General features: G+C 38.1%; 1 protein-coding gene across 3 annotated transcripts; it reads right to left on the bottom strand.

Annotated features, from left to right (window-relative positions):
* Positions 1-4,855: 4,855 nt before the first annotated feature.
* OSR2 (odd-skipped related transciption factor 2) lies at positions 4,856-22,468 on the bottom strand. 3 transcript variants are annotated; one of them, XM_040354770.1, is made up of 4 exons: positions 22,064-22,468; positions 11,952-12,698; positions 8,180-8,279; positions 4,856-5,429 (listed from the first exon to the last, which is right to left on the bottom strand). In XM_040354770.1, the coding sequence occupies exons 2-4, from the start codon at positions 12,605-12,607 to the stop codon at positions 5,247-5,249; spliced, it is 939 nt and encodes a 312-aa protein (XP_040210704.1). In that variant the 5' UTR covers positions 12,608-12,698; positions 22,064-22,468; the 3' UTR covers positions 4,856-5,246. The 3 variants fall into 3 exon arrangements, with proteins under 3 accessions (XP_040210704.1, XP_040210705.1, XP_040210706.1); XM_040354771.1 differs by having other exon boundaries at positions 22,068-22,468; XM_040354772.1 differs by having other exon boundaries at positions 4,856-5,347; positions 22,064-22,466.
* Between the last annotated feature and the right edge of the window lie 334 nt (positions 22,469-22,802).

Here is a 22,802-nt window from a genome sequence, read left to right as displayed (position 1 = left end):
TGCTGAAATGACTGTTTACAGGGTATAGAGACATAATAGTTGACTGATTCCTTTTAAAAATGATTAAAAATAGATACAAATCAATCATATAATATACCTGCAGTTTCTAGTTTCGTTTTTGCATGTTGTTTCCTTCTTCTGTGACGTACAGAGCCACAGAGCCAATACAGGGCAGTGATGGTTTGGAAAACCAAACTGATTGGTGCTGAGGGGATTTAGACACACAGTAATCACACCTCCTTGAAGTTGGTGACCACAGAGAGAAAGCTCCCAGTACTGTGGTTATCAGGAAACAGACAACCAGGAAGTGTGGAGATCAGAGAAGAATTACAGCAACTTGAGAGCAAAAATGAACAATGAGGACATGAAAATAGCACTGCATTAAGGTAAAAGAAGCTATTAAGATAAAAAAAATCCTTTACAAACCCTTTAACTTCATCTAGCCCCATAGCAGATCTGGGACTGGGGGTGAACAATGGAGCTTACAATGTATTGATCATGGTTGCAATGTTCTGCAGGCTTGAAACATTTAATAAATTAACATTTTGCACAGGGTGTTGTCACCAGAACAGAAAATGTATCCCCATATTCCCCAGATTTCTGCTCTATTCCCCGTCATTTGAAAATGCTATATATTTTAGTTTCCCATCATCAGACTCAGGACAATTAGAGAGAGAGAGAGAGAGTAAATCTCCCTAACCAAGACACAAACAGCAATAAAAACATGCCAGCAGTTCTATTCCTCCCTCCCAATCACCATGCTATACAAAATAAAAATAAAAAAGTTTGGTGTTCAGATGCAATCTAAGTTTAAAAAGCCAAGTTTTATTTTTTACTTGTCTTTAAACTTAGTTTTTTAAATCTTGTTATATAAAAATTAAAAATATGCCCTTTAAAAGAAAAACGTAATGCTGGCTATACACTATACAAAAAATCGACCGAACACATTTTCGAAAAATTAATATTCAGCCGTGAGCGCAAATGATAGTGCCATCATGTAATGACCGATAAATCATTCAGTGGACATAAATAAATGCATTTTTTGTTTATTTTTTTACATATATCCAGTGCGGACAGTTCAGACGGGAAACACATTAAAGTGGTTGTAAACCCTGCACAACCACTTTATGCTACATGTAAGCTTATAATAAGGCTTTCCTGTAGCTACCCTGGATATCTTCTAAACCTGCAGGGTTTAGGAGATATCCTCTGCCCCGTGCATGTGCCAATGTCATCGGCACATGCGCACTAAAGCAAACTGAAGCAATGCCAGTCAGTGTGCCGTTACCGGTGTCTCACTTTAACCTTTCAATTTATCGTTTGTTCGTTTGGCAGAAAATTTCCAAACTTGTCCTTCATTTTTTCGGCTCAAAAACGTTCCAACGATTACCGATTTTGTGCCCATTAACTGGCCGAAAAATGAACAAACTGTCTAAATTTACCGAATTTCGGCCGATTTTTTCGTATAGTGTACGGTCAGCATAATAATACCAGCTCATGCTGCAATTTCCTCTGCAGTACTTTTTGCTGCTGCTAGATGTCCTCAGACTAACAACTCCCTCTAAAGGCTGCCCTAGACCTGCCCCTAGTGCATTGAAGGCAAACCTTGGCACCCCAGATGTTTTGGAACTACATTTCCCATGATCCTACACTACATTGCATTGTGAATGAACATCATGTGAAGTGTAGTTCCAAAATATCTGGGGTATCAAAGGGTTGGCCTTCACTGCCTAGTGTGTGTCTGGACAGTGAAAAGAGAAGCAGTACAATAATTTGAGTATGCCTCTTGTCAGCACATGAACTGATTGGCTTTTACTGCTTCTTCCACCCCTCTGTGCTGTACAGGGACTGCAGGAGGCTGAAGCAAGGTCAATTTCGGGTACTTACATTGCTTGTATTTAACAAATACATTTATTGATGTATTAATGATTATAGAGCTGCATTAATGTATGTCTTTTATATCTGGAATGCAGCTTTAAAGTGAAACTTTAGTCTGAAAATCAAGTACTGCTTATAAGACCCGTTTCCTAATTGGTCAAAATGTTAGGCGATCCTATTGGATGCTTAGGAGGAGGGAGGAGGAGGAGAGAGGAGAGCAGAGAGCGGAGAGCACGGCCGGAGGAGAAGACCCGCCGCCACGCCAGCCGCCACTGAATTGGCTCATCCAAAGCAGTGCCCCCCGTCTCGGACAAGGGAGCGCAGAGAGATGGGAGGTGGTGGCGGTTGGCGCCCCCCGAATTATCGAGCACTAGCCACCACTGGCTACCTTTGGTAACATAGGGCCAAATCCTCAAAAGAGATACGACGGAGTAACTGCTGTTACTCCGTCGTATCCCTGGTCCTAACTATGGAACTGATCCACAGAATCAGTTTCCCATAGTTAGGACGAAGATCCGACATGTGTAATTGAATTACACTGTCGGATCTTAGGATGCAGTATCGCATCCGCCGCTGGGGGCATTTCGCGCCGAAATGCCGCCTCGGGTATGCAAATTAGGACTTACGGAGATCCACAAAGCTTTTCAGCTTCGTTTTTTCTCCGTAAGTTTTATTTTGCAAACGCAAAATTAGGGCTGCTTTTACAAGGTGTAAACTGTTTACACCTTGTAAAAACAGACCTTTCTTGCTAGCGACGCGATTTTTTTTAAATTTGAAATTTTTTTTTTGGCGCCGTATCTTTTTTTTTACACGACGCAACTTTATTGTCCCGTCGCGATCCACAAAGCCCGACGTAACGTAATTTCGCGCTATGCACGTCGGGAAAATGATGTCACAAGCATGCGCAGTACGGCCGGCGCAGGAGCGCGCCTCATTTAAATGGGAATCGCCCCCTGGAGAAGAGGAACGCCTTGCGCCGGCCGGATTTAAGTTACACCGCTCAAAATTTCTAGGTAAGTGCTTTGTGGATCGGGCACTTAGGTAGAAATTTTGCGGCGGTGTAACTTAAATAGGAAAAATTACGTTGCGCCGCTTCTTTGTGGATTACCCCCATAGTTATTAATGTGGAATGTATGTTCCTTACTAAAGGGCATACATTTGTATTGAGTTGTTGTCTGTAAAGTTCCACTTTAAAAACCAAAACCTTACAGCTGGTGTCAGACAGGCGGGTGGCGACTCTGCTGCTGGCCAATTTGACAACAGTAGGATCACTTAAAGCAGGGGTCGGTACCCAGGCCCGCCGCCGCTAGATGTCCGGCCCGTCAGTGCACGTGATGAATTCACATGCACCTGGCTCGCGGACATTTTAATCCCGGTCGGCTTTCTTGGAATAACAACTGATGCGGCTAAGAAGTCACTCGGTTGTTATCCTAAGCAATGGGAGGGGACATCCTCCCCCTCGAGCCACCTTCAGCGGCTGGCCCAGGCTCTTCCCCGTCCCACCTGGAGACCCGAGCGACAAGCTAGCATGTCTGCCGGCTGGCTGGAGACCCAAACAAAGTCAGATATCGGATCTTGGATCTAGTAATCCGGAATCCTGTCATGACATTACTTCCAGTTTACAGACGACGTAAAGGCGCCTAATAAAAAATAATTACAACATTCAAAGCTGCCAAACTTGGCATTTGAAATGCTTTTAAGTGCAAAGGAGGGATTTGGGGTCTTATAGACTCCAGATCCCTCCATAAAAAGTACCTGTCACTGCCTATTACTGTCACAAGGTATGTTTACATTCCTTCTGACAGCAATAAATTAGTTAATTTTTTTCTTTAAAGCGACAGTGTAAAAATAAAAAAAAATTAAGAAAATAAAGAAAACATTTTATTTAAGGGCCATGGACAGAGTGACTTTGCACTGTGTTTGTTACAGAGAGAGCAAATTCATATGGACAGACAGGCGGCCTCTTGAGTGATCCTTGCTAGTGGTGATTTCTACAAATTGCCAATGCCAGGATTGCTAGGGTCTGACATCAGCCGAACAGCTTTTATCCCTAAATAGTAACAAAAACATAGGGATTTATTTACTAAAACTGGAGAATGCAAAATCTGGTGCAGCTCTGCATAGAAACCAATCAGCTTCTGACTTCAGCTTGTTCAATTAAAGCTTTTTTTACCCTAACATTTCATATTCCTGACATATGCCTGCTGTACCATGTATGAGAAAGTTTGCTGTTGTCTTTGTATTGCTTCCTTTATGTGAAATTTCTGAAGTTCTTGCCACTCCCTCTTCTTTCCTATGAAAAAACTGACCACACTAAGCAGGAGACCCAGAGTAGTCAGTTCTCTAGCTACGCTGGGAACTCAACCTGCTCTCCTCCAATGATTGGGAATGTGATCACAGAAAAAAAGCTATTTATAACGTTTTTTTTACACACATTTTTTTCCTTTCATTTCTTTTTTAAACTAAACGGGTTGTTTTACAGGGTGATCCTTTACAATCACTTGACAATAAAACCTAGAAGCAGGTTAATTTCTCTTTAGGCCCCGTACACACGACCAGTTTCCTCGGCAGAATTCAGCTTCCGACCAAGTTTCTGGCTGAATTCTGCCGAGAAACCCGGCCGTGTGTACAATTTCGCCGAGAAAGCCGACGAGGACCTCGGCGAGGAAATAGAGAACATGTTCTCTATTTCCTCGTTGTTCTATGGGAGCTCTCGGCCCGCCGAGCTCCTCGGCGGCTTCAGGGCTGAACTGGCCGAGAAACTCGATGTGTTTGGCACGTCGAGTTCCTCGGCCGTGTGTACGGGGCCTTAGAGTTGCGCCAGATTTTGCACTCTCCAGTTTTAGTAAATCAACCCCTCAGCCTTTTTTTTAGTTTGTCTCTAGTGGCAGAATCACCCGTCCGACATCATTTTTAAGGAATAACCACCGATATTTAATACTCAGAGGAACTTTCGACAAATACATGGGAACAGAAATTGAAAAAAATTATATTTTTATTTTTGACTTACAGTTTTAAGGCATTTTCTCGGAAAAAAAACAAAAAAACTCTGTACCACTGTGCATCAAAACTGAACAATAATAATAAAAAACACAATAGTACTTATATACACAGCTCTAAAATGAGCTTTTTATCTGTACAAAAGGCGAGAGCAGGCTTCAGTCTGGCTGTATTGTTGATCAGAAAAGTCCAGTCCGCAAAGCAAGTCCAAGCAAAAAGTTCCCGTTAGTCCTATCCCCCGACACTGCATGCCCGTCCTTGAAGTTGGGGCAGTTTATGTGAAGGGGCGAGGCTCTTGTTTCAAACTCAAGTGGGTGGGAGGAGCTCTTGTCCGACTCAAGTAGGTGGGTGGGGCTCTGTGTCCGACTCTAGTAGTCTTGCCTTGGGCTGTGTGTCAGACTGTGCCTTCGCAGGTCGCAGTTTCTCCTGAATACTTTGCCGCACTGCTCACAATTGTAGGGCTTGATGTCTGTATGGGTAAGAAGGTGAGTTTTCAGATTACTTCTCTGATTAAATGTCCTTCCACATGTGGGGCATTTGTGGGGTGATTCCTGTTCAGATTTGAAGCAAGCAAAGGATTAATCCTTTACACGTCTCTCCTTTTCCTTTTTTTAATGAATTAAAATTTTAATAATTTCAATGGTGTTTTAGTAAAATAAAGACTAGGGGCTACAAATAAAAGTAGACACCATGTTACCCTTTAATTATAAATACATTGCATGAAATAAAGTATTTCATGTCAAGGGACTACGGGATGGGCCAGAAACTAAAAAATATATAAGCGAAAGGGGAAGGGGAACATAAAGGCACTCACATTTGCCAGCATCCGAAAATTAAATATAGAAAAAATTGTAACTGCTGGAGGGCAGTGCCAGGGTGGACTTTAAAGGCAAGACGGGAACAAGAGATTTAGAAAAAATATATAATTTTAATTACAAAAAATACAGTAAGATACATAAAAAACATACACAATATGCATTGGATTTGAAAATATCCTCTTGTCTATGCGTTTCGTCTATTGGCTTCCTCAGGACGAGGCATAGCACAGGCTATGCACGGGACATATGATACCCTCCCCTCCGTGAGGTCTTACCTATAAAGGTTCTTGCATAACGGACAGTACTCTGGCTGCCCAATCTGGATATACTTCCCATTGTGGCTCTGCCTCCCGTCCTATTGGTCCCGTTTCCTTCCATACTATGGCTATCTGCTAGATTTAACTCTTACCACGGATCAGATGCGGTTCTGATGTCAATATGAGGAATCCCTCTACGCCCGGTTGTACAAGCTTTTATTAAGCCACGTATAAATTACTTTTAGTACACCTGCGACTTTAAGCATCCGTGATGCACTGGATGACTGACGACCACCCCGATAAATAAAATATGTAATGTCCTACTGCCAAAATTCTCCTATCTCGTCCTGAGGAAGCAAATAGGCGAAACGCGTAGACGAGAGGATATTTTCAAATCCAATGCATATTTTGTATGGTTTTTATGTATCTTACTGTATTTTTTGTAATTAAAATTATATATTTTTTCTAAATCTCTTGTTCCCGTCTTGCCTTTAAGGTCCGCCCTGTCACTGCCCTCCAGCAGTTACATTTTTTTCTAAAAAATATATAATAACTTTGCCAAAACAAGTCTGAAATACTAGTAAATAAATATATTGAATATAATTCCATACTACAATTAAAATTAAAATGTTATCTATGGGGATAAGGGTATATTTTTGCAGTAGTAAGGATATTCTATATGAGAAAACATTTATGATGGGGTACAAGTTGACGCAAATAAATCTGAGTTTAATCATAATGTTTTTGTACAGTTTTAAGGAAATAATATCTTCTGGTAAAAACTTAACTAGTCAGTAGCTTACAGATATACAGCAACACTTTTGAGTTTAAGGTAATAAAAGGGAAATATATATATATATATATATATATATATATATATATATATATATATATATATAATGTGTGTATATATATATATATATATATATATATATATATATATATATATATATTATTATTTTACAGGGTTTATATAGCGCTAAACAGTTTACACAGTGCTTTACAACATATATTTATTTATTTATAATTATGATAGACATTATTATAGATTATTATTATAAAGTATTATTATTATGGTCAAATCTTTTGGTAAAAACATATTTTAGCCATTGCAGCCAATTAGGAAAGCATGCTCCCTGATTGATTGCTAAAGGTCACTAGTGGTGAACCTTGGCACCCCCAGATGTCTTGGAACTACATTTCCCATGATGCTCAACTACACTGCAGAATGCATGAGTATCATGGGAAATGTAGTTCCAACACATCTGGGGTGCCGTGGTTCACCATCACTGCTATAGGTGAACTGTCAGTGAGTCCTTCTGAAGTGTATTTAAATCATAATGTTAAAAACCAACAACACATATATAGGAACACTCACATCTATGCTCATTGGATGACCCATGCTAGTCTCAGTAAATTCAGACCAGAATTGTTTATTTTTTTCCATAACAGCCCTTCCTTTGTAGTGGTGGCTCCTACTAGTGTTGACCACTGTGAGTGCACTCCCCACCTTCCCCAAGGTCTACATTACTACGACAAGCTGCTCTGTGTGCCTACACATATGGGCTTAAACTAAATAGGACCTACAATCCGCCCACCTCCCCTCCCACCCGCCATGATTGACCACTGAGTATCGCACATGTGAAATGCCAATGCATGCACAAGCGCTGATAGGAGATGTAGACCCACCTTTGGGTATGAAAGAAAGAGAGATGATGCACGCTCGGCAACTATAGGTTAGGGGGAAAGGCTACTCCCTCTAGAGGTGCGTTATTAGAAAATACATTTAGAAATTAGCTACTTTAAAAAAACAGCACAGTGTCTGTTAGTGGTTAGCACTTCTGCCTAGCAGCACTAGGATTGGAAACTCAACCACGGCACTACCTGTCTCTGCCTGGAGTTTGCATGTCCTCCTTGTGCCTGCGTGGGTTTTCTCTGGGTACTCCAGTTCACCCCCCAACACACTCCAAAGAGATGCTGGTAGATTAATTGGCTCCTGTCTAAATTGGCCCTAGTATAAGTATGCAAGTGAGTTAAGGACCTTAGATTTTAAGCTCCTTATACCGGTATATATATATATATATATAAAGCACTGTGAAAATTGATGGCGCTATATAAGTACCAATAATAAATAAACATGGTATTATTAAATGCATATAAATAGAGAACATAACTTTGGCACAAGTATTCAATACTACTTTAAGGCCCTGTACAGGCCATTCTTACCTGCATGTGTAGGGTTTTATGTACTGCCAGAGTCCTTGATTGACAGAATCCCTTCCCACATTCTTGACACTTGAAGGGTTTTTCTTTGGAATGGATATATCTGAAGGGGGAGGGGAATAAAAGAAATCAGTAATTAAAAACTAAGTTTAAACAATGTGGAGAAGAGCCACATCAATGGATTGCATTAACCTCAGATAGCCCGGTGTGTCATTATGATAGCGCTTAGCAGAATAGGCCACTTGAAAACAGATTGGTGATTCTGATCAATGACTGATTGCACTCTCGGTGCAGGAGGCAAACAGTATACATTGTGCTGCTATCTGCCACAAGCACAGCGACCTTCGCAAGGCCTTATCTCCAGAGCTCCTGTAAATACATTGTCTGGGAGCTTGCTGAAACAATTTCTCTTCAGGGGCTATAAAACCTGGGCCCCATACATAAATCAGTCTATAATATTGGATATATATTTACATAGGAAAGATTTATCGCACATATGAACGCACAAGCATGAAACTCCGCCCGCCTGAACCATATCATAATTCACAGTAGGGGGAAGTACATTGACTGACTCTTTACTGGAAGAAGAGGAACAAGAACTGGAAGGCTGTAGGCTGGAAATGCAGGGAGATCAATGGTCCAAAAGTCATCCTTGGTTATTTCTAAGACCTGTCAGTGGGTGATTTATGAAAAATGAAGCAAATATGGAGCGGTTGCCCATAGCTAAAAATCAGATTTCATGTTAAAGACTCAAACCTGCATTCATGGGGGATGAACTGCCAAGAAGGCTATATGTACCCTATATGTTGAGTGGGAAGGTGGTCGACTTGACACCCAGATTTTTGATTTAGAGGGTACAACATGAGCAGGTCTTTACAGGCCATGCATATGTACAAAATGTTTTCTACCATTTACAGTTAAATAGGAGGTCCAGGCTCCTTCAGAAAAAAAAATATTGTCAGCAAATACAAACACTGTAGCTGCTGACTTTTAATATTAGGACACTTACCTGTCCTGGAATCCAGCATTGTCTTCACCCCAGCCAATTTTTCAATTGGCTCTTGGGTGCTGCCGCCGCCATTGCTTGTAAGGGAATCTGGCAGTGAAGCCTTGCAGCTTCACATCCAGTTCCTTACTATGCATGCGCTGTGTGAATGGCTTGGCAGTGGGGGAAAAGGGGGGGCAACTTCCGGGTAATCTCACCGCTGTCAAAAACAGGTACCCTCTTCCCCCGGAAAGGTGCCAAATGTGGCACCGGAGGGGAAAGAGGCAGATAAGCAGAGGTTCCCCTTATGGGTGGAGCTCTGCTTTAAGGTTATTGCACTAGCAAACGTGCCACAGACATGAATGTAATGAATGCTATAAAGGCATAACCTTTTAAGTACACAAGGTGGTTTATTTACTAAAGCTGGAAAGTGCAAAATCAGGCTCACTTCTGCATAAAAAAAAAAATGATTTTATTACCAAAGCTTAATTGAACAAGCTGGGGTTAGAAGCTCATTGGTTTCTATGCAGAAGTGAGCCTGACTTTCCAACTTTAGTAAATAAACTTCCAAACTTTCCAACTTTAGTAAATAAACAGGCTCACTTCTGCATAAAAAAAAAATGATTTTATTACCAAAGCTTAGTTGAACAAGCTGGGGTTAGAAGCTCATTGGTTTCTATGCAGAAGTAAGCCTGACTTTCCAACTTTAGTAAATAAACCCCATTGTGTACTTAAAAGTGGGGTATGCCTGTACCAAACTTTATACAGATTTATATGCTGCACAAAAATTGTTGGTTACATTAATCTCTTAATTGTACATGAAGAGGGCTGATTTACTAAAGGCAAATATACTTTGCAAGGGAAGTTGCACTTTGCAAGTGAATTTTCCCCAGAGCCTACAGAATTAAGTAAAAAAAAAAAAAAAACACTTTGCAAAAAATACCCAATCATGAGCATGAAAAAAATAAAAAAAATAACAATAAAATAAAACAGCACTGTTGCTTGCCCATGATTCAGATGATGGATGCCAGCAGAGCTTTGCCTCATTCACTGAGCTCTGGGGGACATTTCCTTGCAAAGTACACCTTGCAAAATGAACACAGTCTATTTGCCTTTAGTAAATCAATCCCATGGTGACCTTTGGCTAAGGGCAAAACCATCTTTTACTCCATTTTTCATAAATGAGCTCCTTAGCCATCTTCACATAACATTACTGCCTGTTTTAAAGGAAGGAAAGGCGCCATCTCTTGGTGGCACTGATAACCAAGGTCCATTGATCACCAATAACATTTAAAATAAATGGACTGGACACAGAAAATCAGAACTGCAAATGTGAGGTAAAACCCTGCAAGCTCAGAAGAAAAAAAAAAAACAGGTGTAGTCTCAGTCTCAGTGTGCCAGGTCATGTTTGTTAGGACTTGTAGTTAATTGTACAGTTATAGGTTATACAAGACAGTCAGTTCAGTGATCTCTGAAGGCAGATATCATTTACTAGTGATCAATCATATGATTTAATAAGGCAGTGCAAAAATAAAAAAACTGAAATAATGTACTAAGCGCTGTTACATATCAGAATTCACTGAAATAAATTAAACATATTGATTTGCCGCATTTAATTTTTACTATATTTATTAAATCACGGTTTGCCTAGATTTTGTGTCTTTCAATAAATTCTTCCCAACATGCAAAAAAAATAAAAAATCCCACTATGACCACATACATCCTCCCACATCCAAAAAAAAACAAAAAACTATTAGAATAAATAATAATATACTGAGGCTGGTTTACTAAAGGAGTTGAGAATCTTTACACAACACATTGTGTGAATATTCAAATCAATTATCCAGTCATGTGAAAATTCCTGGTTACCTATTGGTTGTGACTGGATAATGGACAATTAATTGTGTGAAGGTTTTCAACTCCTTTAGTAAATCGACAGAAGAAGATTTTCACCGCTCCAGGTGAGCCCTATAGACAATCAGGGACGGTCGGATTACCAAGGTGCTGGCAATGCATGTAGCAGTAGCAATAGGAGGAAGGAGATGGACAGCCGCACTCCGAAATAACTTTTCAAAAAAGTTGTCTTTTATTTTTCAAGCAGGAACATGCATAATCACCACAACCATAAACCAGGACAGCCGACTAGTTTCGCACTCTTGCTAGTGCTTAATCATGGCTGATTAAGCACTAGATTAAGCACTGATTAAGCACTAGCAAGAGTGCGAAGCTAGTCGGCTGTCCTGGTTTATGGTTGTGGTGATTATGCATGTTCCTGCTTGAAAAATAAAAGACAACTTATTTATTATTATTATTTCGGAGTGCGGCTGTCCATCTCCTTCTTCCTATTGCTACTCCTTTAGTAAATCATCACAAATGTTCTTTTCCGAAATGTTAAAACATTGCCGATCTGCAAACAGTTACAAATGAAATTGGGCCCATCAAGCTTAGAGGCCTAAAGATAATGAAGATTGCTCATATATCATCCCCACAGCATTTCTAATTTCTTTGTCATTACTGAATCTTATAGTGGGTCTACTAGGCCTACAGATTGGAAAACTGGACAACTGAGATACTAGTGGGTTGTGGGTTTTTTCATATATGTGACCTTTTATTACACATCTGGAAATATGTTTTTAATGCTGTTCAATTGTAAACTCAGTTCCCTAAAAATAAAATCGGATTGGCTCCCAATTTTGTCATGTTTTCTGTATTATTATATAAGCCATTATATTTGGAAATCCATGTATCTACTACAGAGCCTTGCATTATGGTATAGTGTAAAAATCCTACCTGTGGTCTCTCAGGTGGTCCTGTCTCCTGAAGGCTTTGTGGCATATATCACACGTGTAAGGCCTTTCATCTGTATGGGTCCTTTCATGGATGAGCAAGTTGTAGGACTTAGTAAAATGTCTTCCACAAAACTTGCAGATAAACTCTTTTTTGGTTTTGGATGGTAACCTCCCTCGGGAAGGTTTCCTGTCTGGGGACAGTTTGCTGATCTCCGATAGAGAGCTTCCAAGCCCTGGGCTAAGCTTGGCCAGATCACCTATCTTGGGTGGGTCCTCCTGGGTTGCAGCAATGGCCAAATTGGCAAAGTCAAATCTGGGCCTGTCCTTGTGCAGGGCTGGGATGACATGAGCAATGGTTCCTTGTTTTGGGTGAAAGAGATGAGTGGCAAAGGGTAAGGCAGGGAAAGAAAATCTGGCGTCCATCAGGCCTTGAGCAGCTGCCATCTCAGTAATGGTGGACCTGGTAATGCCGTGCAGATTGGGGTAGCCCAAAGTCCAATGATTCATGTGCATTGTCTGTACAGCACTGAGTCCATAAAGTCCCTGCAGATGGTCTACAGCTGCTGGGAAGGTGTTGACAGCCTGCAGAAATGAATAGTTTGTCAGTTGCAAGGAAGGATGCACAGGGATGGGGGCTGGAAGGGCTTTGCTACCCATATTGCCAATCTTCTCAAATCACACTAGCCAGCACTTTGCTCTTGGCACTGGATCCGCTCCAGTATAACGATAGGCCCACCACGTTCAACTCCTGTAGGCAAGAGAAGAAAACAGGAGGGAAAAGTGTATTTATTCTCAATGTGCATTTAATTTCCTTATGTATTTTTTAAGAGTCAAAGCAAAGTGATTCAAGACATGGGAAGAATTCATTTGGCCACAGTTACAGTGAGCGCTGATCTTCGGGAAAAATGTTTTCCAAAGGACTTCACCTCTCCTAATTAGAACCAAAAGGACTAAGCAGCCTCTGCTATTTGGGCTCACAGCATGAGAGTGAAGAGCTTTAAGAAACTGTGCCAGGCACCAATGAGATTATTTGTAAGGGGAAGTCTATAAAACCAGAAACTACTCTCTACATAAAGCTCAGTCAACCACTAGTGCTCCAGCTGTTGTGACACTACACGTACCAGCATGGCTGTGCATGCTGACAGTTGTAGTACCACCACACCAACTATTTTCCCTGATCACTGATAATGTGACGTGAAAAGGAGTGCGCCAAATTTATCACAAACATAAAAGAAATACATTATGGGGATATAAAGATGTTGCCATTGTTAACATGTCTAAAAATGCAAGTTGCCTGGCTGTCATGCTGATCCAGTGTTTTCAGCACTTTCCATATCACTGTAGTTAATTTAATAAAGGAATAGAGACTGGAAAATTTCACACTTGCAAAGTGAATTTTGCTAAATCAGGTGAACCGGCATTCACTTTAAATACCAAATCAAGTGCAAGGTAAATAAAAAATAATCCTTTTGCTAACACAGGATTGGTTGCTGAAGTGAACACAGCTTTGCCATATTAACTAACATTTATCTTGCTAAGTGAAAAGCCTCTACTCCTTTAGAAAATCAATACCTTTGAGTCCTGACAGCAATGCAATTCAGGATTACTGACTTTGGCTGCTGCATGCTTCATCCATGTGAGTCGGTATTGAAGCCAGGCAACTAGAAGAAGGAGCTCAGCAACAACAGACATCATATTTCTTTCTGTACAGATTTGTTTGTACTAAGCTAACAGAATCAAATTTGCATTGAGTTTTTTCTGTGCAGCCAAAACAGCCAGGTCTTGATAAAGATGTGTGGTTGTAGCCAAATGAAATGTTATTATAGTTCAAAGGGCAGCAAGTGATGCTGTTATTTCCAACAACCAATCAAATATCATCTGTCAACAGAAAGGTAAAAGGAAACCGAAAGGTGATTTTTAATTGGTTGCTGTTATGTATTTTGCTTTATCACAGAAAACAGTAATCAACAGCAACCAGTCTACAGCCATCTTTCTTTGCCCTGACTCTTATGAGGGTTAATTGGTTTGCTGTGAGTTTGTGTGCTTTGCATATTATTGCTTTTCTTTACATTCAATTATAATTATTTGATAACCTACTACAAAAAGCAGAGAGATCTTCATCAGATATCAGTTTATTATAGTTTTACCTATTAAAGTATATCTAAACTAAAAACATATATGTACTATATTGCAGATTATCGGTCCTCAAATGTGGTGGAGGTATTAGTTTTCTTTTCTCAGGCTAAGTACATTTTTTGCAAGTGCAGAATTTGCCAGAAATGCAGTATCCTCATCACTTCCTTTGGACCTAACTAAAATCCCAAACAATGTTATTAGCTTCATCAGCTATAAAGTGTTACAAAGCAACACCCCTCTATGTAATAACAATGAAAAGAGGGGGAGGTGTTTGTAATCCAAATTGGGGGAGCAGCAAAGGGTGACAACAGTGCTCCCCTATTGGGGATACAGTGCATGTTGTCACCCTAGTACAAGAAATATGTTATTAGCAGGTAAAAATAAAGGGGGATAAAAAGCCCAAAAAAGAAAACTGCAGCCACCAAATAAAAGACTTGTTAAAATGTTTTGGGATTTAGATATGCTTTAAACCCTCTCTTTGACTGGATTATAAGATAACACTAACCATAGACATAGAACTGATCAAATATTTGGGGGTCGATTTACTAAAACTAGAGAGCACAAAATCTGGTGCATGGCAGCCAATCAGCTTCTAACTTCAGCTTGTTCAATTAAGCTTTGACAAAAAATAAATCTGGAAGCTGGTTGGTTTCTATGCATAGCTGCACCAGATTTTGCACTCTTTTAGTAAATCAACACAGGTATCTGATTGTATACTACTACTCAGCTCTAGCAGACGGAATCAAGATTGTTTAGATAGGCCCTCATACTACCTACAAGTTGGTAAATTTAAAGGACATTAAAACCGTATATAAAACACATTGTACAATCACATTGTAATGTATGTGCTGCTAAGGGAGAACTCAAACTTATAACAAATTTCTCCAAAATTGTTTCCTAAACTGGAAAAAAAATCAATTGGAAAAGATGAATGTGAAATATGTTAGATATTATTGTAACAAAGCCTCCAGAGGAAATGAATCTGTAACCACATTTGATCATTTAATTATCATGAGATGGGAAAGCAGACATGTAAAAAGTCTGTCCAATAGATATTGGATGTAAAATGACAGTTTTAGGGAGCAGATATTCTGGCAATGTTTGTGTAAGAAAGATAGACCCTATGAGATTTCTTTCTAAGACAAATTAATCATTATGCTATCTCTGTAGGTAGCCTTAGCTATGGCCTGCTCCATTAACCTGTGATCTCAGTTTGCAAATATCTACATTTGCAGCCACTTATAATACAAAAACTAAAAGCAAAACATTTTTTAAAAAAACACAAGGTTTTCTTATATCTGAGGAACCTTGGGTAATTTTTACCCTTCAGCCAACCACTCATACCCAGTATTTTAGAGCTTTTTGTTTCTAGTCACATGTCTAATTATTTTGTAACAAACTGGTAAGACTGCAATCGTTGGTAAATGTGTGAAGTTTATCAGAAAAGCTAAGCTTGTAATGACCCTGGCATTGTATTCTCTAATAACAATAATAATAAAAATAATATGTTCTCTAATATGTAATATATTTAATCTATGGTATGGTAAGTGGTGGCTATAGTAATATACAATACAGTTGCAGAGAGGCCATATTCTGAAGCTGATGGAAAGCCATATATTGCTCCTTTAAAGAAACCAAGGATGTTTTTTTTCCATGCCCCCCCCCCCCACCTGGTTTGGTATTCAGAGTGAACACAGCTTCAGTTTGCTAAGTGAACATTCTTTACACCTTTAGTAAATTAGCCCCATTGAAAACAGTGATGATCAATGGCTGGACATTTTCACAGAACGAGGGTTAAAATCTACACAAGCAGAGGGGAAGGAGGAGGGGGAATCAAGACCATCTATTTGTCTTTTTCCACCAAAAACTCATTCATCAAGGCAATCTAGGAAGATAGAAGACACACTTTTCCTCCAGCATTACAGGTTCTAAATAAACCCACTTTACAGCCAGATCTCTTCCAGATGGTCCTTAGAGAAGCCACACAGGAGGCCCAACCACTGGATCAATTGCCTCCTTGTCACCTCCAAGGGACCCTGACCTCAGCTCCTCTCAACTAGAAGGCTTTATAAACCTTTGCCATTTGTGTTATTACAATGCAGGGCATAGATAAGCTGTGGTTACTAGCATGCCCTGACAATCTGAGGCTGATTTACTAAAGAAGTTGAGAATGTCCACTCAAAAAAGGCAAGATTCTCTTTGAGTATCTAACAATGAGATAGGCAACCTCCTATTTATTTCATACACATAACTGGATAATAGAATTCAATATTATTATTATTTTTAGAGTGAGCATTCTCAACTCCTTTAAATCAGCCTCAATGTCTCTGGGCACTATACTCTAGCATTACTTTAATTAAGCTTGAAACTAGAATAGCTGAAGACCCAAATGTTGTTCAAGGATTGTGTAAAGCAAGGAAGATGTAGTTCTACAATATAAAAATCGCTTTACTCCTAATAAAATCAGGTCCATTCATTTTCCAAAGCCATTTTTGCCAAAGCAATGAGCAAACAACTACAGATAGGAAATAATGGAGTGTGCGTGTAGTAGCCATTAATCACTATTGGTAGTATATACCAATAGTCACTGTTGGTAGTGACTGCATGTGTAGTGATCCCTGGTGATTCATGAAGGGGGTTTTAGTAGCCTGATCACACCATCAAAATGTGCCCATGTGTGCCCATGTGTGCCCAGACAAAAGAAGAAGAGAAGGTTCACCTAACAAGGTGAATGTTTGCTTATACTATGGAATTCAGGGAGGTTATATTTACCCAATCCTATTTAGAAGATTTAAAAAGTAACAAGATTTTGACTTGCACCTGATAGGGTAATTTCCTTGCAAAATGAACAAATTAGCAAATCAACCCAAATGCCTGGACCTTCTAATGCCACAGAACTCTGAACAGAACCTGATGTCCCAAGATAACTTTATCATGCATTGCCTAAGTCTAATTTAGAACCCAGTTCTGCAAGAGTTCAGTTCATTTAAGTTCTCTACAACTGATAGTTGGAAAGCAGCTGAGATCAGAAGTTTTCTGAAGCCATCCTCTGTGTCTTGTAGTTTCACTACAGCCTGGCTACATTAACCAATGATATGAAAGCTTTTAGCTTCACAGCAATCGGACACCAACAGTTTTTTTTTAAGTCTTTTTTTTTAACACTTTTTGTTATAAATACACGATAATCCAAGGAGAGGGCTGCTACCAGCACCAACTGGTTTATAGAGCGTTACATTGTACTGGGGCCCAGTATAAGATAACATGAATTGCATGGCTAAGAACCTTCAAATATTTCATTAAGAACCCTTAACTAGTAAATTGTGGAAATAAAACCGATCACATGTCAGGAAAGGTGTGCGCATGTATGTATACAACGGAAATATTGCTAAGAAGTAGTCTGGGAATTATTGTTGCATTCTAAATTTAGCAAATGCAAGTAAACTTGTCACTTATTATTAAACTTGTTATTTATAGACCTTCAATGATCAATTATAATAAATAATCATTTAAATTACATTTTTTTTATTAATATTATTATTATTTTCTATACTACTACACACACACACACACACACACACACACACAGAAAAATAATCCTATAGATTTGCTTTCACTTGATGTCACTTTAATTACAATTCTAGCTTATACTACAAAAACGTATACTACAAAAACACAGCAAGTATACAAGTATACATTAATATAAAGAGTCGCCTATGACATAATAGGAAAGTGGTATGGGTTTGAATGAGCAAATGATAAGATTTGCACAGTTTGTGGATAACTTCTAGTAGATTGTGGCACCCTCTGCTAATCATAATCGATAATTATTTGAGAGGGAATCTTCCTGATCCAATTTCTTTTCCACTCCACTACAACACATACCAAGTGACCTTCATCAATTGCATAATCCAACACACTCCTCTGAGATCTATAGGAACATATATCTATATATATATATCTATATATCTATATATCTATATATATCTATATATCTATATATATCTATATCTATAAATATAAATAAATAAATAAATAAATATAAATAAATATATATATATATATATATATATATATATATATATATATATATATATATATATATATATGTATGTATTACCACCTGCTGGGCTAATGGTCCCTACACTCACTCATTGCAATCTGTGTACAGACAAATGAATGGAAAATTAAATCCAAGGACACAAAGTGACATCTAAATGTGTACAACTAAATTATGACTAGATAAATCACTTCTGTATTCCCAAATTGTTATATTATGTATCCATCGAACTAAATAATTACATGTTCATGTACCCTTTTCTAAGATCCACGTTGCAACCTATAAATGTGTATATATTCTTACGTATACATTATATTACAAGTACTTAGTGATGATTACCCACTAATATATATATATATACACACACACACACAAAACACACTTACATACATACACATACACACACATATATGTGTGTGTGCATCTGTATCTAAATAAAACTGTCTCAGTTTGTTTATATTTTGTATTCGTCATATTTTTGTGATAGTTTTGTGTTAGTTTTGTCACTTTTGTGCTAGTTTAGTGTAGTAGCCAGAGCTGGATTTTATTTAGACCCCTGTAGACATCAAGTTTACTGAACTGTGATTTGCAATGACTTACTGATAGCAGATTCAGAAATAATAAGGTTGATTTACTACAGGCGTGGAGGCTGTTATCAAAATGTATCAAAGTTCCCTTAGCTTGTAGTAAATAAGGTCAAGCTCATGTTTTTTTTATTTTCTTTGCACAATTGTGTAGTAAGGTTAAACGGAAAGTTACCTTATTTATTAAAGTAAAAATACACTTTTTGCAAAGTGAACTGTCTCTGCTTCTTTTCAATTCTATCAATTCGTGCGTATAATTACTGGAAACATGTATGACGGTTTATTTTACAACTCGGACTTATAATAATCCAATAGGATATAAATATAGTAAAGAAAATTCGTTATTTCTTTCCTGATATTACAGTTAAAAGGTGTTTATGGAAATGCAATGTGAACAAGTGACGTTGATGTAGTTTTACGCACAGGTCTTTAATGAATATATTTTGTAGTATGTATCAAACCCTACTATGATTTAGGTCAATTTTATAAGACAAGTTACATTGTATCATCATGTGTTTTGGACTTTGTGATTCTGTTTTTTAACATAACAAACTGGTCTAACCATCTACAATCAGAATTATATCTGTATCATCCAAGTATCTGTAGTATCCAAGCATAGAATAACCTTGTGGACTACTGCTAAGAAGTAGTTTGGGAATTATTGTTGCATTATAAATTTAGAAAATGCAAGTAAATTCGTCACAATATTTCTAGACCTTCAACGATCAATAATAATAAATAACAATTAAAATAAATAAAAAATGTGTTTTATTAATATTATTATTATTATTTGCTATACTACTACTACATACATACACACACACACACACATATATATAGATAGATAGATAGATAGATAGATAGATAGATAGATAGATAGATAGATAGATAGATAGATAGATAGATAGATATATCATCTGATATCTATAGATATACCTACAGAGATATATACATATATATATATATATAGATATATCTATCGAAAATATATATATATATATATATATATATATATATATATATATATATATATATATATATATATATACGTATGTATGTATATATAAATATATATTTATATATATATAGATATAGATAGATATATCTACTGATATCTATAGATATACCTACAGATATATATATATATATCTCTATCGAAAATATATATATATAAAATATTAATATTATTGATAATAATATAGTACTTTTTGTTTATTTATATATATATATTTATACATATATATATATATTTATACATATATATATATATATATATTTATATATATATATATATATATATATATATATATATATATATATATATATATATATATATATATATATAAATAAACAAAAAGTACTATATTATTATCAATAATATTAATATTTTTTCCTAGTAGTAGTAATAGTAGTATTTTAAATTCTAGATATATTTTTTAGAAAGAAAGAACAGCTAATCTGTCAACTAAACCAATTTTAACACTGCACACAAGAGGTCATTTTCTAGAGAGGCAAATGTCGCCAACCTGTGCCGCTGCGAAGTCATCTGAAGTTCAGGTGATTAGCAAGACACAGGTACAAAGCCAGCGCCTCCCTGGATTTATTTGGACATTGCAACAAAGCGCTAACTAATCTAATTTATTGTAATTATCATGCTTAATCGTTAACCCTTGCTGTGCTTCTTTTTTTTTTTAAAGGTGGCTGCAGGATACCACAGTGACCACAATCCACATTTACAATGTCTGGAACTGAACTGTGTTAATTAGATAAAATACAGTAAATTGAAAAAGGAGGACTCCATGGGGGGACATTTACTAAAACTGGAGAGAGCAAAATTTGCTGCAGCTGTGCATGGTAGCCAATCAGCTTCCAGGTTTTAGTGTCAAACTTAATTGAACAAGCTGAAGTTAGAAGCTGATTGGCTACCATGCACCAGATTTTGCACTCTCCAGTTTTAGTAAATCAGCCCCTATGTTTTTTTTTTTTTCTTATTTTACATACAGTAGTAAATGGTACCAGCGCCAGATTCTGGGTGTTCCAGTTTTAGTAAATTAACCAATCTTTTTTTTTTTTTGCATACAGTAGTAAATGGTACTAGCACCAGATTCTGAGTGCTCCAGTTTTACCAAATTAACCACTCTCTTTTATTTTGCATACAGTAGTAAGTAGTACTAGCAACAGATTCGGAGTGTTCCAGTTTTAGCAAATTAACCCCTCTTTTTTTAATTTGCATACAGTAGTACAGTATTTTTCAACTCCAGTCCTCAAGGCACACCAACAGGTCATGTTTTCAGGCTTTCCATTATTTTGCACAGGTGATTTGATCAGTTTCACTGCCTTAGTAATCACCACAGCCGTTTCATCTAAAGGAAATCCTGAAAACATGCCTTGTTAGTGTGCCTTGAGGACTGGAGTTGAAAAACACTGCAGTAGTAAATGGTACTAGCACCAGATACTGAGTGCTCCAGTTTTAGTAAATCAACCCCCTTTTTTTAATAATTATTGTTATTTTACATACAGAAGTTAATGGTACTATGCCCACATTCTGAGTGTTCCAGTTTTAGTAACTTAACCACTCTCTTTTACTTTGCATACAGTAGTAAATAGTACTAGCACCAGATTCTGAGTGTTCCAGTTTTAGCAAATTAACCCCTCTTTTTTTATTTTGCATACAGTAGTAAATGGTACTAGAACCAGATTCTGAGTGCTCCAGTTTTAGTAACTCAACCCCCTTTTTTAATAATAATTATTATTTTACATACAGAAGTTAATGATACTATGCCCACATTCTGAGTGCTCCAGATTTAGTAACTTAACTACTCTCTTTTACTTTGCATACAGTAGTAAATGGTACTAGCACCAGTTTTTAGTAAATCAATCCCTATTTATTTTACATAGAGAAGTAAATGGTACTAGCACCAGAAACTGAGTGCTCCAGTTTTAGTAATTCAACCCCCTTTTTTTAATAATTATTATTATTTTACATACAGAAGTTAATGGTACTATCCCCAGATTCTGAGTGCTCCAGTTTTAGTAAATCGCCCCCCATGTAAGCAGCCTGGCTATAAGTGCATTGCCCCAGATTTGCCCCAGACCCCCCCTAACCATTTCTCTTTCTGATGTGCAATGCATTTAATAATAAATGACATGCTAGTTTCAGCAGTGTGATCATGGTTAGCAAGCTGTGCAATGCACTTGATAATAAATTGCATGCTAGTTTCAGCAGAGTGAAGTATGTTGGTGTAATCAGATCATGTCATGTTCTTTCCTTCCCTCCCTCCCACACACACAGTGGAGCTCACAGAGCCTCATCATTCCCAGTCACTAGTGACTTACCTACCACAGCTTGCAGCTTCCCCACAGCTCCTTCACTGCACAATCTCCAGACCAGATCCTAAGTCTCTCTGCCTTGGCATTTACATCCACGCATTTGGTCCACCACGTGAAGTCAGTATAAGTCCTCCATGTGTCCCTGGTAGAAGGTTCGGGCTGGTTTTGCAGGAGTTGAGTGCTGTGCAGAGAGTCAGATAAAAGTTTGGGAAGGCAGTCCTGGGAGGCTTGTAGTTGCAGCAGTCCCGTGCTCACTGATCCCCCCTCTGTCTCTCTCTTTCCCTCTCTCTCTCTCTCTCTCCCCCTCTCTCCCTCTCTCTCTCTCTCTCTTCTGCTTTCACTCTTCCTAAGTTTGGGGCAAGTCTGAGATCAGCCTGGAAGATCCATCACATTTCAGCCCTGAGTGGCTTTGCTCACTGAGCCACGCCCTCCAGCTGCAAACATCTCCCCGGCCACTCCCACTTGTAGAACGTTCACAAGTTTGTAACATTCTGTCCCCGCCCCTAGTGCACGCCCCCTTCCACTCTGCAGCTTCTCTAATGGCCCGTTGTGTTTACTTCTGTTTGGATAGCAACTGAATCTTAAAGGGACCGTTCCTTTTTTTTTTTCTCACCGCACAACCTAAAGTGGCCTTTGCATTGGGAAATACACCTCCCCGCTGGTAGAAAAAAAATCCCCCTTCTCAATAACACCGATCACTAGTTGGCTGGCTATTTATAACCGATTCTGTGCCATGCCAACTATA

The sequence above is a fragment of the Rana temporaria genome, chromosome 5 (assembly GCF_905171775.1).
Source record: "Rana temporaria chromosome 5, aRanTem1.1, whole genome shotgun sequence".
Lineage (NCBI taxonomy): Eukaryota > Metazoa > Chordata > Amphibia > Anura > Ranidae > Rana > Rana temporaria.
The sequence above is the reverse complement of the archived record's forward strand: the minus strand, read 5'-3'. Positions and strand labels throughout refer to the sequence as shown.

What these genes read in the sequence shown, in the direction of transcription:
- OSR2 (XM_040354770.1), bottom strand. Translation starts at nt 12,607, where the DNA reads ATGGGTAGCAAAGCCCTTCCAGCCCCCATCCCTGTGCATCCTTCCTTG. An exon ending in GACCACCTGAGAGACCACAG is followed by an intron (nt 8,280 to 11,951) that starts GTAGGATTTTTA and finishes CTCCCCCTTCAG; the next exon opens with ATATATCCATTCCAAAGAAA. An exon ending in ATAAAACCCTACACATGCAG is followed by an intron (nt 5,430 to 8,179) that starts GTAAGAATGGCC and finishes AAATCTGAACAG; the next exon opens with GAATCACCCCACAAATGCCC.